We start from the raw sequence: 16,861 nt of genomic DNA, 5'->3' as shown, positions 1-16,861 counted from the left end.
GTCTTAAAAATTTTATTTGCTTAGAGGAAGTTTCATTTATTTAGAAAAAATTGTAAATATAAAATAACTGAGCTGAGATCAAAGAAATCCTACAAAACTTTAATCTAAATTATATGATTTTATGTGTTATCAAGATTTTCATTTGGATGTATAGTTATATATATACATATATATGTATATATTAGAAAATAAAAAAAAACTGTAATAAAATTGAACAAAGGTAATTTATAAGCTTCCAGAAACTAATCTAGAAAAATGCTTTACTTTATTTTTAATTCTTGATCTTCAATATCAATAAAAGTTTTCTCTTCAATCATTTGATATTCTACTTTAGAAAAACTGGCACAGTTTTTTAGAAAATGTCTACTCCTAATTTTTTTGAAGCAATTTAACTTTATGTGAGGAAAAGGACAGAATTGGGAAGTTGTAACAAAGAGAATGCTTAATATTTGGTGCATATTTTACTTTCTTTCCTCCTTAACTTTAGCATCTGATGAGGCTACATTTTATTAGATTTTGAATAATATTGTGTAAAATTAGACTGAGTTAGCATATCTTCCAAACTCCCTGGTGGAGCATATGTAAGCTTTGATTAGGAAATGAGTCCTACTATGATTAGCAATAAAAATGTTGGAGACACTTTAACTGGCACATTTGAAGTCTATTCCTTCCAAAGATACTTGGCCACATTTCCTTCCATTTCACAATATTGTTTAAAGAGCCAATTGCTATTTTCATGTAATTATTTCTGGATGAGAAAAAAGAAGGCAAGGTGAATTTTTAGTCTCCATTAGTACTAACTAAATATAACTGGATAGATACAAACAGAATTTGTTCCCAAGACTATTCAGTCATTTAAAGTCTAACAAAGGTAATCTTACCTTATCAGTCATATTATTCAGGCTAAAATCAGCAGATCCCCATTAGAAAACAGAGTAATTCATACAGTTCATATCAGAGTTAAAATCCGTTGTTCAGGAGGTAAAAACAAAACAAAACAAAACACCAAAACCTGAATGAATTCTTGATTTCTCAATTCTTCTCCCTCACATCTAATCCAGCACCAAGGTCTGTAGATTAATCCTCTAAAATGTTTCAAATTCATCTTCTCTCCATTTCCACTTCCATCAGTATGACCTCTGGTGATAGTAAAGTTATATTGCCTACAGTATGTTCGAAAAGTCATTTGTATGTTGCTAGAAAGGTACTTCTTAGATATTATTAACACTTGGCAACCAGTTGACTATAAAGACAGACGTATCCTTGATATGGCTAGAACTCACTCAACCAGTTAAAGTCTTTAAGACTAAAAACTGAGGCTACCTAGAGGAAGTAGAAATTCTACCTCAAGAATGTGGAACAAAGAAAGGTCAGGAAAAAGACAAAACTTACAAGCTGACCATAGAGCTGAGGCAGGGATGAGGAGGGAGTAGGGTCACAACAGGGAAGGAAAGAGCACAAGGGACTGTGGTGATGGAACAGGGTGTTTTAGTGGTGGGAGAACTATGGAGATTAAACATGAGGGGAGAAATCAAGTACTGTAGAAAAATGAAAAATGATGTAAGAAAATAAAAAATAAATTTAATAAGGAAAACAAAACAAAACAAAACAAAACAAAACAAAACAAATGTAGCATAAAAATCCTTTCTAAATTTCCAACCTGCCAGCAGCCTACACTACCAATATAAGACTTAAAAGTACAAATCTGTTCTCCCCTGAGATTCCAGCTGGTCTGCTCAAGCTATAGATTTCAGGCTTGTTGAGAGCATAATCTAATGAACCAATTCCTTAAAGTCTATCTACCCATCTATCCACCTGTGACTGCCTGTCTAGCTGTCATTCTATCTACTGATTCTGTTTTTCTGGAGAACTCAGAATGAAGTGATACACTCAAGATGACCAAAATAACATATAATTTTTAATCTTCTCATTTCTTTCATTATATCTATAATCCCTTTCCCACATAGCAAATAAGAATAGACAGAGAGCAGGGGAGTTGGGAGGGCAGACCAATTTATGGAAGTACACTCTGCTTAAAATAAGACATCAGATGCACTGAACATAACATCTAATACCCTCTTTGGGCCTTGTTTTGCAACCATCCCAGGCCAGCTAGGTTCAACGTTGGTTCATATTGCTTGAAAGAGAACCTCGGAGCCATTGGCATCATGCCCACAGGTTAAGGGAAACAAGCCAGCAGGGAGAAGGCAACTTGGGTCCCCATGCGAATCCCTATATGCTCTTCCCTCTTAGCTGTTCTCTGACGCTCTCCACAGGACCTCTGCCACACTTACATGCTCAGTCTCTCAGCCCAGGTGTGCCCAACCACGCATGTCCACACAATATTCCAGGTGTTCACCAGCAGGCATGCGTATAAGACAACAGGTGTCGATCATAGATGCTAATGGCTGGAGGGCAGAAAAACTCTGATATCTTCCATTTACCCTACAGACCACTAGGTCTTTGTCTCATTTGCCAATCTCAACATAAGTTGCTGTCCCACGATCAATGTGGACACCTTAAACAACAACAACAAAAACACCTGTTTCTTCTAGACATCTTTAAGATTGTGATATATTTGGTATTTATCTGCTTGTTTTGTTACTTCCTATTAAAGGATGAGGTTCATAAGGATAGGGTTGATATTTATATTTTTGCATATCCTATTCTCAGAGCCTGATCTTAGTTTTGACTTGGGGTAGAGACTAAGTCTTTGTTAAATTAATAATGCAATGGAATCAGCAGAAATTCTAGCTAAGAATTTTAAAGGACTGGCATCAATTTCTCAATCACAGATAAGAAAGACAATCATTAAATGTGAACATAAGCAATAAGCATCAAGTAATTTCCTGACATGTGATTAGTATTTCATTTAAACAAGTTCATATAGGCAGTATCCTTAATTTCTGTCTAAAAGGGAAATTCATAATCAAACATGCCCAATAACACCTTGTGTGGGATTCACTTTCATACAACCAACCATCACCAATTGCAACACAAGGCAGATTTCAATGTTTTAAGACCCAATAATTATAGAGCATGAAGGTCATGGTTGATTTTTCTTAATAGTCAACAATTGATTTCAAAGCACAGATAAAGATAAACAAATTGAATCAATCTTCATTCAGGATCTGGAAGGTAGAAAAGGAAGTGAAACTGTACTACTCAGCAATGGTTTCAGGCAGACAGGTAGGCAGATGTCAGAGATGAGAGCCACAGTATTTCTTAGTACATAGAGGGGAAACAGACAATAGTGATGGCAAACCAAGGTTACCTTGAGGGGACCATGGGAAGGGGAAGTTTGTATTCCTTTCCTTCTCATCTAAAGATTTATTTATTTATGCATACAATAAAGATTTATTTAGTTATGCATACAAGAACTGGGCCAGAGGTGCGGGGGGTGAGAGGATTCACCAGAGACAGAGTGGGGAGCAGAACAGGCAGATCTACTGAAATACACTGCTGATGGGAGCAGCGGGTGAGTCAGGAGAAGTCTGCTGTGCCATATGGATTAGCTTCCTGGCCAGGGATCGAACTTATGCTGCAGTGGGTGTGGATAGCTTCATAGTTTGTGTCTTAGCCCCTTGTGCCACCAGGGTGGCCCTTCTTCTTGTCTAGAGTGGCTCCTGTAAGCTGACATTTCAATAAAGGATTCTACTGGGGTGGGGTAAAGGAATAAATGTTTTACAGGACTTTTCATCGATACTCAGGCCTTTCTAAGTATATCATGTCAATATTCTATTACTGATCCATGTTTTTTTTTTTAAATGTGGCATTAAGATCTATTTTCTTATTGTAAGACTATAACTGCAACTAATAAACTGGATATTGCCAAATAAAAATATTTTTGAACATTTGATTTACTAAACATGATTTATATGGCAATCAGTACTTTAGTTTTATTAACAAATGAAATGTTAGGTGTGTCAGTGGGTACAAAGAAGATATCGACCATAGTCCTCTTAATTTTCTATAGATCATATTAAATAAGCAAGATATTTATACACATGAAAATGCTAATATGTATAGTACTAATAACAGATAAAATAAGTGACAAAATGAAAGGAGAGAAACGAGTGCTAAATTTCTTTAACCTGGATTCCTGGAGGACCTAGATTTTGATACATTTCAGATATCAAATTTTTCTTTAAATAAATATTTCAATAATTATAGGATATCAGAAGTCAGTTTATATTTGTATAAATGCTTCCTTGATTTATACTTCCAATATCTTAGATACCTGCCAGTTTTCCTATTCTAACTTAATGGATTAAAAGTTAAGTGACTTGTTAGGATTACTAGGCCAGTACTCCCTTCCTATCTTATGTTCACATCTTCAAATTCCTGGTCTTGTGGTTCCTTTGCTATATCACACTTTCATTTATGTAAAAACATTTCTTGCCATAGTATATGAGATATTTAGACCAATATCCCTCCCCTTGTATCTAAGATTCAGGAAAATATGGAAGAGTAGTTAAAATTTTGGGACAAGATAATTTTATTAATTTAGGACAATAAAACCTAACTTTCAAACTCCCTCCTTTCTCCCCACAGAACTAGGGGTAGATTTGTTTTCACACAGATGCACTTTTGTAGCTACTAATGTTAGGGGATATAATTTTGCAAATGCAGAATAAATTAAATTTAACAAATTCATATGCAAATTTATTTCTTTAACATTTGACAATTTATACTAAATCTAATACGTTTATTGGTGACTGCTTCTGAGTGCACTACCAGCAATTTGGGTGAAACATATGCAGCAGTGTATAATGCTTGGTACAAAATATATCCACCCCTGTGACAAGTATTGTTACATTTATAACACTGAGGTTATTCTTAACAATACCAAGAGCACTAGACAATCACAATTCACCCTCATATTGACAATGAGTATGTTTTGGCTTGCAAGTACGACAACAGTAATTTTTTCTCACTTTGAATGGGGAAGAACCTCATGCTGGAAAGACATATTTTTATGAAATCTGAACGGTTGTGCACACATGGATTTCTATTTTGATACCAGCATACTGGATCGCAGATTAATTAGCCTGATAAAAATGATAATTTAAATTTTTAATAATTATGTCAATATCTAATCAAACTGCAATGAACATTACCTGTCACAATGGAATATGCTCTTTGTTTTAATAGTAACAAAACAAGATATTGAAAACAAGGCAGATTTCAATATATTAATTTAGCTCCTAAAATTTGGAAATTTTTTGCTCCTTTTAGAAATAAATTCTTAAAAAAATGAAAAGGATACACAATTATAAAGCTAATGTTTATGCTTATTCATAAAAGGGTAAAAGGGAATGCATATAATGATCACCACTATAAAGATTTTGTACATGTGCCAGGTCTTCAGCCAAAGGAAATTTTATACTGTGTAGATTATAAAACTCTATTCAGGCGTAGATTCTTTTGTGCAAGTGGCCGCTATTAAAAATATTTTAAAAGCATTATGGTAATTCTTAATCACTAGTTCTTTTTTTTTTTTTTTTCACAGTCTAAAGAAATCAGAGGCATTGCTGATAGAATTAATGACAAGGGAAACAATGGTGGGATTTTAGCTCCATTCAGACCACCCACACCTCGCTAAAAGAAAAAGTACAACTCGAACAAAGTAGTTATTATCCCAATCAAATACTGAACATGAGGTTCTACTAGTACTTATATAACTAACTCTAATTAAAACAACATGGAAACTATATAATGTGATCACTGTTATTCTGAAATGTTTTTTGGGGGGTTGGGTTTCAGTCTCTTAAATGTCTTAAAATCAAATGTATATGGGGACTACATAGCTGGGAACCTGATCATAAATTTTCTAGAAATATGTTCCTAAAGAGTTCTATCTCATTTCATTGCTTGCCTCAGTGTAAAGTAGTTCTAACATGTCTCAAAAGCCAAGTTTGGGAGTTCTCACATTTGAAAAGTACTTTAAATGAATTGCTTATTTTGTTTATTCTTGGCTCAATGCAAAAGCATCTTGACATTTACATTGTTATTTTCCTGCTTTCAAAGATGATAACAAAAAAGATTGTCTTATCTTGGATTGGCTTGAAATTGTCCTCTGAACTTCCACAAGGGCACTGTAGCTATCCTGGAAATGGCTTCTTTTATTAAGAGTTTCCTCCCACAGCATTCATAGGACACAGCTATAGACACATACATGGATTTGCTGACACAAACACACACTCTCCCTCAACTAACAAATAGGATGTGCTCCTAAAATTACTGAAAAAACCTTCATCTGTAACTCGGAAGTATCTTCCCAAAGGAATAATATAAATTGTAGTTGCTTAAGCAGCCCCTAACAGACTACTTAACCATGTAGCTGGAATACCATATATTTAGAAAGAAAAACAAGGTAATGCAACAACCCATACTTTTGTTATAGGACAGCACCGGGTTGCCTGGCTGTGGGTCCTCACCCACGCGCTTAAAAGGGACTTATTAATACTCCACTACAGGCACACACAAAAGGTTAATAAAAGGTTTATTTACAAGGGAAAAGGAAATAAGGAAAATGTACAAAACAGGGAGAAAATAGGGAAATAAAGTCTTTAATGCATCCTACCCGATCTGACGACCTGGAAACCCAAAGTCACTCTCAGAGCTGGCCGGATGCTGCTCGCTGGCCAAGAGCCAAAATGGGGGACCCCCCTCCCCAAAGCCCAAGTGTCTGGCTTTATATCAACCTGGCTGCTTAACCCCATCCTCAGGTCCCAGCTACCTTCCCTTTGGTGGTGATGGGATTTGGAGTTCCCAGTGTCTTTGGCTTTGGTCTGGGCTGGGGGTGGAGTCCACAAAGCCTGTATGGAATTAGCTTTAGGACATCCTTTCCCACTAACACTTTTGTTTTAAAAATATGTACCTTTTAATTTGATTTGAACAGAGGTGCTGAGATGTTAACTTGCCTAGAATCTTACTTCTACCTAGCAGCCTAAACACTTAATCAGGTTGCTCCTTTTCAGATTTCCACACCCTCAAATCAAAACCATTGAAATAAAACTGCAAAGGCTGGGTCTCTTACTCCCCTAAACCTCAACAAATTTCCTTTCCTTTGGTAAAATTATTCCATAACCTTACCCAGTATATATAGATATAAGTATATGATGGAGGCTAAGAATAGAAAATTTGAGAAAGAGGCATCAAAAGACCAGAAACTGGCTCACACAAAGCCAGATAGGAGGTAGGGCTAGAAATGATTAACATAGTTGTTAAACAAGTTATCTAGAAAAGTAAAGTATCCCACACAGACTGAGGCACAGACCAGGTGGAGATATGGACATTGAGGGTCATTGTAAAGAATCACAGGTCCTTTCAAATTGACCTAGTCAAAGCAAGTAGAGAAAAATCCCTCAGCCACCAACTCTTGAAATAATTAATTAATCCACAAAGTAATGGATCCCTCCCAAAGAGAAGACTACCTCAGTGCAATTTCTCCACTGGCAGAGGAGAGCACCTCTCCTGCTGGCCTGTGATTATGCAGGTGTTCTCTTCACCAACTTCCACCCTTTGCAAGCAGCAGAGGCAGCTTCTCCCAAGTCTGCCCACCTCTGTCTTTTAACAGATCTGTTCCTTTCAGGAGCAGCCCTTTCTGCCCACCTGTCCTTTACTTTCCTTCCCTTTTCATAACAAATCTGCCCTTTTAAATATAACTAAACTTCTCTGCCTTGTGGGGAAACTCTCCTGGGGAAACTCACTGCCTGCCACTGAAAGGGGAGCTCTGATGAAACTTCTTGGAGGTTAAACCAAGGACTCTGCTCTCTGAACCAAACACTACTCCAAACCATCATCAGTATAGACATATGTGAACATAGATCATAACAGGAAGTGAACGAAACCCTAATTAGCTTCTATTGCTTAACTGTTGTCTCTTTAAATGTGTTGGGAGACGAAACTTGGGAGTGTTTGCAGATATTATATCCCAATGAGGACTCTGGGGTTATGTTGATAATATTTTGAACTCAAATATTGGAGTTCCCTATTAATAGAAAACCTTTGCCAATCATATTTTTTGCTGAGAGCAGTTTTAATATCTCGGGATTTTCTATTTGTGCACGAAAAGTTTAAATCAATGAGCTTTCTAAGTCTGTGCAGTTAAGTTCAGTCACTTAAATAATGGGGATGACAATAATTAGCGCTCTCCCATGTGAAGGCTGTTTAGGCTGGCACAGGGACAAGTGAAGAAAAGAAATACAGAGATAGAACAGCATCCCTAGGAACTCATGCCCTGAAGCACTGCAATTTTGTGACAAGGCTGGGAATTTTGCTGAAATTTGCTAAAATAAACTAGGGAGAATGCATAATCATAAACTACTGCACCTCAAGCATAAAATGGTTTGTGCCCAAATCCAGAAAGTGGTTTTGTTATAGGGCAGGGTGAGGTGCACCCCAAGACCCCCAAACCTACTCACTCTAAATGTCTTCTGTCAACCTCCACGTCAAGACAAAGCATACTCTAGTGCATGAGAACTTCAGTGGGAAGGAACTCTAATATAATTAGTGTGTGATAGAGAGAAGGGTAAGAAGATAGTTGCCAAATCAAGCACCCAAAATTACCCATCCACACGGAGATAAATGCCCCACAAAACAGGATTGGTCCAAAGCAGGACCACTGAGGCCCAAAAGCTTGCCACAAGTCTAAGGCACCTTCTGGTAGGAACCCATGGGAAAGGAGCAGAAGAGACCAGGCAAGTCTGAAAGGAAAGGAGCAAAATCAAAACCAAAGTAAAGACTGCCATTGTCAACCGCCTCACAGGCCTCTCACCCAAGTCTCTGTCTCTTTCAAGGGTCTCCATCATGTCCCCCAAGTCCCTGGTACATGTCTTAGGCGAGAAGCAAGTGCAGCTTTTTCAAATGTCTCTTTCTTTGTGCCTCCTCCAAGGCTTCATGCTCCCTTTCTAGCTTTCCCAATCTTCTCTCCAGCTGCTCCTCCCTGTATAGCTCCCTCCTTTCCTGGGCAGGGCAGGGAACCTGGACCTTCCCCTTTCCCTGGGACCACTCTGTTACAGGCTCCATCTATAAAACATGAAACAGGGAAGAGAATCTACCTCCAACAGACTATGAGGTTACAGAATGTTTTCGAAACACCAAAAAATGGTTTGAAAGAAGACTTTCCTATTGAAAGATACTTGTTTTTTAGAGGGCTCAGATTTATGTTGGAAGCTAAATTCTATTTAAATGCCACCTTTACTCTCTTTTAAAGCAATATATTTAATTCCACTTTCTCTTAGAACTCCTCATTTTTGATAAGGTGCTGTGATCCCCAAATACACAAGGTTTTGGCAAATGTTTAAGGGAAGTGATGATTTACTGAAAATTATGAATGAAAGAAATGCCTCACAGCAGTGACCCTGGGGGAAGAGCTTGCTTGTAATTGACTTTTTTAAATATTTTTTCCTTTGTTTAGAGAGATGAGGGAAAGAAACTTTTGAATCCAGGATCCCATCAGAAACTGAAAAATAACATTATATTGGCATACAAATAACTTCCTCCCCAAAATTACTTTTATTACATTTTTTTTTAATAGAGGCATGTTTATTTATTTATTTATTTGTTTGTTTGTTTGTTTATACATGCACTGGGTACAGTCAGAAGCGCGGGAGGGTGAGAGAATTCACCAGAGCCAGAGCGGGGAGCAGAGCAGGCAGAAGGACCGAAGTACACTGCTGAGGGGAGCAGCGGGCGGCAGGAGAGGTCTGCGCGCCATGTGGGACCCTCCTCCTGTGGCCGGGGAGCAGCCCGGGATCGAACTGGCGCTGCACAGGCTGTGGGCAGCTTCGCAATCCAGCGCTCAACCGCTGCGCCACCGGGAAGGCCCCTTTTATTACATTTGAATAGACTCCTATAGTTTATAAATTATCTCCTCACATCCTATCCTTATTTTTTCTAATCTTATCCTAGTATCTTATCTAAATTTGTATATTATTAAACACTCTTTGATATTCTCTATTATAGAGAAGAGAAATTGTCAGAGCTACTAATTAGCCTGCTGGGACCCATGGAGTAAAAAAGAAATTTTCCTACTCAAATTCTTTCCCACTTTTATAAATCCCAAATCCAGTGGTCTTGCTGTTAGGGATAGAAAAAGGTGTAGTTTTGTGAACTGCCCCAGAGGACCACAGTTGCCTTTCTGCCACCCCATAGTCCAGCTGGGGATTACAATAAAAAAAAAAACAAAAAAAAAACAACCTTGATTGAAATGACAGATCTCACCAAAAAAGGTGTATAAAAAGAAAATAAGTTTCTGAAAAGATTTTCAACATCATGTCACTGAAGAATTGTAATTTAAAATTATGAGTTACAAATATATATATATTAGAATGACTAAAATCGGGCCACCCTGGTGGCACAAGAGGTTAGGATGCAACCTAGGAAGCTATCTGCAGCCACTGTAGCACAGTTCGATGCCCAGCCAGGGAACTACCCACATGGTGCAGCAGACCTCTCCTGACTGGCCCACTGCTCCCCTCAGCAGTGTATTTCAGTCAGTCTGCCTGTTCTGTTCCCTACTCTGTCTCTGGTGAATACTCTCACTTTAGCCCCACACACACCTCTGGCCTGTACCCCAGCTCTTGTATGTATAAAAATAAATCTTAAAAAAAAATGCTGCATTACATGTAGGACTTCTGTGTTTACTAAAGTGTGTAAATGTTTCTATAAGTACTGAATTAGAGCATCCCAAAAATGAATAAAAAGCCTTTTTACTGTGGGTGCAAAAAAAAAAAAAAAAAAAAGACTGAAATACAGAACATTGACATCAACAAATACTGTCAAGAATACGGGGCAGGGCCTCCCTGGTGGCTCAGGGTTTGAAGACACAGCACTATCAAGCTATGGCCAGCCACTGCAGCATGAGTTCAATCCCTGGCCAGCCAGGGAGCTGACCCACGTGATGCAGAAGACCTTTCCTGTCTCGCCCTCTGCTCCCCTCAGCAGTGTATTTCAGTAGATCTGCCTGTTCTGCTCTTCTACTCTGTCTTTGGTGAATCCTCTCACCCCCCACACCTCTGGCCTGTACCCAAGCTCTAGTATGCAGAAATAAATATATTTTTTAAAAAAGCTTATGGGGCAACTGAAAGTTTTATTCATCGTTAATATGGATACAAAGTAGTACAGTTTGGGAAAGAGCTGGGAAGTTTCTCAAAAAGCTGAACATAGGATTAACATATGGCTATGTCAATGGGTTCCTTGGTATTTTCCCAAATAAACTGAAAATGTATGCCTATAATAAAACCCAAATGAGTGCATATTACAGCTTTATTCATGTTCATCCCAAATTTGAAAGCTTGCAAAGGTGAATGGAGGCACATTGTATGGTGATTACAAAAATAATATGAAGGAACCTAAATTCACATTGCTAAGTAAAGAAGCCAATTTAAAATTGTTACATACTATATGATTCAAACTATATGACGTTCTGGAAAAGGTAAAAATGTAGAGAAAGTACAAAGATGAGGGCAAGGAGGGAAGGAGAAATGAATAGGTGTAGCATAGATATTTAGGGCAATGAAACATTTTTCTATAATAATGTGATAGTGGGTATACATCTTTTAATATTTATCAAAACCCGTAGAGGAGAGTAAACCTTGAACTGCGGACTATAGTTAATAATATATCTGTATTGGCTCATCAATTGTTATGAATGTGTCACACTACTGCAAGATTTTAATAATGGGGAAACTGTTGGGAGGGGAAAATTACTCATGAAAGATTATATGGGAACTGTACTTTCGGTTCATTTTCCTCTAAACCTTAAATATAGCCTAATACAGAGCCTATTTTAATGAAAATATATGGTATTGAAACATGCATAGGTAAAAGTACAAAAATAAAACATAACCACTGAAGCTTTTACTTTAGTTAGTCACTACAGTAATCCTTAGAGTACTCTTGGGTTATTAACATGAACTCCACTAAAAGATCTTGAGCAAACCTCCAGCATTCCCTTGCTGATTTCCTCTGTGGACAGATGAATCAAGAAAGACAAGGACTAGTTACTAGTAGCACCAGGTGGTTCACCCCAACTGTGCCATTGAGATAACAGGAATAATTGACAAAACTCAGTTTTGTTTTTTTTTTTCAAGATGTCCTCTATAAAAACCCTACCCCAAGTGCCAACCTCTAGAGATGGTTTTTCTAGAACATGAGCCTGCCCATCTCCCAGAAACACTGCTCTTTTGAATAAAACTGAGCTTCCCTACCCCCAGCTCATGTCCCTTATATTTGGTGTAAGTGGTAAGTGGCTAAGAACATGGGCTCAGTGACACAGATTGGCCGGATCAGATTGTTTACTCTATCTTTGCAGGGTAATAGGGAATTTAAAATAATTCAATAACAAAACACAGATGCCACAAGATCTTACTCCAGACACACCCAATCCCCAGGAGTAGTAAGACAGTACTTATTGGAAATGTAATAAAGAAGAGAAAGAAGTTTGAGAAATGTTAAGAAAATACATAATACCTTCCTTCTTTAGGGCAAAGAGTCAGATTTTATATTACTAGATTTTCATAGCTATCATATTTTTATGTTTTGTAGTTTTCAATACACTTTCACTTACACCGTGTTCCTAATCACACATACTGTTTTATCTGGTCCCGCTGCCTATCAAGCTCGGTATATTTAGAGCTCTTAGTGTCTTTTCTTTAGGTCCTCGTGCTCTATCATTATGCCATTTCCTGCTCCTCTCATTCAGGTTTAGAATTCTCTTTTATTGTAGAGGTTGTGAGGCTTAATATAGTGGTTGTTCATTGAATCATATTCTTAAAACTGGAAAGAGATTTTAGAAATTGTCTTTATTAAGAGATTATTATAGAATTACATGGGGACCAATACACTGAGTGCCTGAACTAACTGACTGGAGAAATGAACAGAAAAAAGGAGTCTCTTTCTACTACCCAACCCCGCTTCATCTCTTCAACCCAGAAAAAATTCTTTTTAAAAAAAGCATGAAATAAGGGCCTCTCAGCCAAGAAATAAATATATTTGAAAGTTTGTCCTTTACCTAAATGCCTGTTAGTCTTTGCTCCTGGACACCAACATGCCCAATCATGTTCTCAGCCCTCAGTGGCCTTCTTATAACCACAGTTTACCTGGAGGTTTCTGTTCTTTCCCCAATCTAGTGCATCCTATCTCGAGCACCAGAGAAAACTCCCTAAGGATACAGATTTCTTTGTAAAGCCCAAGCCTCTCAATGGACCATTTACTGGACTCCACAATTTGATTCTTTCCTCTTTCTCCAGAAGCATGAAGCTAATACCATTCCAAATATTCCACTGTTGTTCTTCATTCCCTAGCACACCACACACACTTCTTATTTGTGTCTCTTTTTCATACTATCTTCTGGAAATGCTGCTCGACTTAGTAGGAGTGGCAATAACTGAATATTACAGACTGGGTTACTTATAATTAACCCTTTTTTTCTCACTAGAAGCTGGGAACTCCAAGGTTGAGGTGCCAGCAGGTCTGACACCTGGTGAGGCTTCTAGGTCCACAGATATTGTGTCCTCATGTAGCAGAAGGAGAGAGGAAAATCTCTACGGTCTGCTTTATGAAGGCTCTAATTCCATTTATGAGGGCTTTGGGCAGGCACATGATTTAATCAATTCCCAAAGTTTTCATCTCCAAACAGCATCACATTAGAGATTAGTTTCCACATATAAGATTTTTGGTGGGACATAAACATTCAGCCCAGAGTAGTCCATAATATAACGGTCATCATGCCATTATCTCAAGTCCCAGATAATTTTTTCCTATTCACTGCAAGTCTTTTTTGAATGTCACTAGTTAATTTAGCTCTTCTGAATCCCAATGACATTTCTTTTTTTTTTAATTATTTTTTTTAAGATTTATTTATTTATGCATACAAGAGCTGGGGTATAGGCCAGAGACGCAGGGGGTGAGAGGATTCACCAGAGACAGAGTGGGGGACAGAACAGGCAGATCGATGGAAATACACTGCTGAGGGGAGCAGTGGGCGAGACAGGAGTGATCTGCTGTGCCATGTGGGTTGCTCCCTGGCTGGCCCAGGATCGAACTCCTGCTGCAGAGGCTATGGATTACTTCATAGTGCATTATTTAACCCCTTGCGCCACCAGGGAGGCCCCCAACGACATTTCTTATGAGTAGTATTCATGGAACACTTTGTGACATTACCTTAAAAATGTATTTGATCTATAACTTACATATTTTATCCTTAAATTAGGTTAAAATTTTGGAAGATAGGGATCTTATATTGACAGTTTTTATCAGTGTGTTTGTTTACAGAGAAGTGCTCAATGAAGATTTATTTACTAGAATGGCAGTCAGTTTTAGATGTAACATCATAGAATTTGAAGTCTTTGAATCTTCTGGTGCTAAATTATGGGGAACATTTCTTTTTCAGAGTACAAAATTAATATATTTCAATGTTAGGGACACATTTGGAACAAAATTCACATTCCAAATGTAATATTTAGCTTTATTCAGAGAATGTCTTTCAATAATATTCTTAAAATGCAAATCACTTTTGACTTTCTCCATGTAAATTTGATAAGAATTACCATAACACCATCAGTTTGGAAACTGAGATTCTTACATGAATAATATCTGTAGAGGTTGTTTAACTTTTAAAAAAGTGAAACCTGTTCATCATATGAACTATGGCAGAGGATTATAAATGCTTTGTTTTTAGGCATGGTGTGAAGCTGTATACTTAAATCACAGAGTTGTAAAACATTACTTCAATTAAAAAAATTGTAAATTTAAGAAAAGCTTTTGTATTCTTGTGCTTTAGATCTTTAGTTCTTGTTACATCCATCATATACATTATGTCTAGTCTATATATAGGTGTATACATATAGTTATATATACATATATGTTTTACTTTACATGCATATCTACATGTATACACATACATACACATACCTATATAAATTCACGTCTTACAAAATCTAAACTTGAGATCCTTTACTAGTGAGAATTCTTGGCCTAATAGTCTTCATTCTTCAGTCTCATCATTCTTTCAAAAACTCTTTGTCTCCTGAGATTTTCATGATAAACCCTAGACTAGATATTTATATAATATATCCACATACATATATACACATATATGCAAGAAAAATATTTTCATATATATATATATACACACACACACACATACCCAAAAGACAGACACACACACATTTTATATGCAATTATTCTATAGAAAGGTGAATGGATTTATATTTTATGTCTTGTAGAAGAATCAAACATAAATAAAAACATTTAAAGTTGTCATAATCTTTTAAATTCTATTTTCTCTCTATTTAATTTCTACTATACCTAGAACCTCTAAAACAAAAACATGTATTACTAATTTCATCCTCTAAGAATTCATATTGGTTCCTTCTTCTTATAAAAAAATCTTTAAACTATTCAGAAATACCGATTTTATGATGCTTGAACCAAATGTCCTTGATTCCTTGGTTGTTTTAAGTCCATGTATATCCTACTGTCCTCTGAATGTTAAACTTATTTAATCTCACTTAAAATGTAGTTTCTAGAATTAAGCACAGTGCACTAGATATATTCTTACTGGGACAGGTTAGGATGGGCCTATTTTCTGAAAAGCATATTTGGCTTTTCAGTGGTCGTATCACTTTTGATTCATATTGAAATTAATATTAAAAAGCTCTTAGTCATTTTTGACATCATGTACTAAACTAGGTTTCCTTTATTCTATATTTGTGCACTTGAACCTCTCTGTGGGGGAGGGGCATGGTCCTCAAATTGCAGCTATAATAACTGCTTCGTATTTTATTTTAAATATTCTGAAAGTTAAACACAAAAAAAAAGTTATTAAAGTTATTAAAAGTTATTAAAATATAAATTTGGAGACACAAAACCTACCTATAAAAACCTGGCGGCACCTGCTGTACCAGGAAGCTTTTCTCCATGTCTTGGAGAATGTCATTGAGCATTCGAACACGGATGGGAACCCGCTCCTTGGGGTCATTGGCAGGACGCATCTCGTCTGACTGGAAGAGTCCAGCACTTTCCCGAAGGTGGGATGACAGGGCTAGCAGTTGATGAGTGTTGGGCTGATCACCTGAGAGAGATAAATGAGTCCATTTATGAAATAAATTTGTTCTTCAAGGAGCAAAATAAACATGGTGTCACAAGAAAGATTCAACATCAAATTTTAAAAATATATGCATTCTGGGACCTCTCTGGTGGCGCAAGGGCTTAAGCACAGCACTATGAAGCAAACCGCCGCCTCTGCAGCAGGAGTTGGATCCCTGGCCAGCCAGGAAACTATCCACATGGCACAGCAGACCTCTCCTGTCTCGCTCACTGCTCCCCTTAACAGTGTATTTCAGTAGAGGCACCTGTTCTGCTCCCCACTCTGTCTTTGGTGAATCCTCTCAATCCCCCACACCTCTGGCCTGTACTCTAACTCTTGAATGCATAAATAAATAAATCTTTAAAAAAACTATGCATTCCACAAAAATATTCTATCTAAAACATAATATATGCTACTAGAAGTATTAAATTTATTACTACTACTACTAATATAATTATTATTATACTACCACTAGAAATACAGGTAATTAGGTACACTTTGTGGAGAGACTGCCATGTTCCTGAGTTAGCTTGTCTCACATTCACCAGACCTCTTATTTTCATAATAATTTCATAGAAAATGAGAATTAAATTGATTGCCATATATCATCAAGTATATAAGAACAGGCCAAAATAAGAAACTTGATCTTTCTGACTCAAAATTCCATTCATCATCATGGAGTATCCTGTATTTCCAAGAAAAAGAAAAGTAGAAGGAATTGTTTTCTTCTGAAAACATGAGATATTTTACTCTATGTTGTTA

At 37.0% G+C, this 16,861-nt stretch overlaps 1 protein-coding gene across 7 annotated transcripts in view; it reads right to left on the bottom strand.

Annotated features, from left to right (window-relative positions):
* Positions 1 to 16,861, bottom strand: part of NAALADL2 (N-acetylated alpha-linked acidic dipeptidase like 2) — a 1,155,955-nt gene that overhangs the window by 28,465 nt on the left and 1,110,629 nt on the right. For all 7 annotated transcript variants that reach the window (XM_054700373.1, XM_054700375.1, XM_054700374.1 and 4 more), the window contains one exon: positions 15,886 to 16,084. In XM_054700373.1, the coding sequence (XP_054556348.1) occupies positions 15,886 to 16,084 (199 nt within the window). The remainder of the gene's footprint in view (positions 1 to 15,885; positions 16,085 to 16,861) is intronic.

Source organism: Talpa occidentalis, unplaced genomic scaffold, assembly GCF_014898055.3.
Source record: "Talpa occidentalis isolate TD23 unplaced genomic scaffold, MPIMG_talOcc4v2.1 talOcc4.4, whole genome shotgun sequence".
NCBI lineage: Eukaryota > Metazoa > Chordata > Mammalia > Eulipotyphla > Talpidae > Talpa > Talpa occidentalis.
This window is presented reverse-complemented; position numbering and strand designations above follow the sequence as displayed.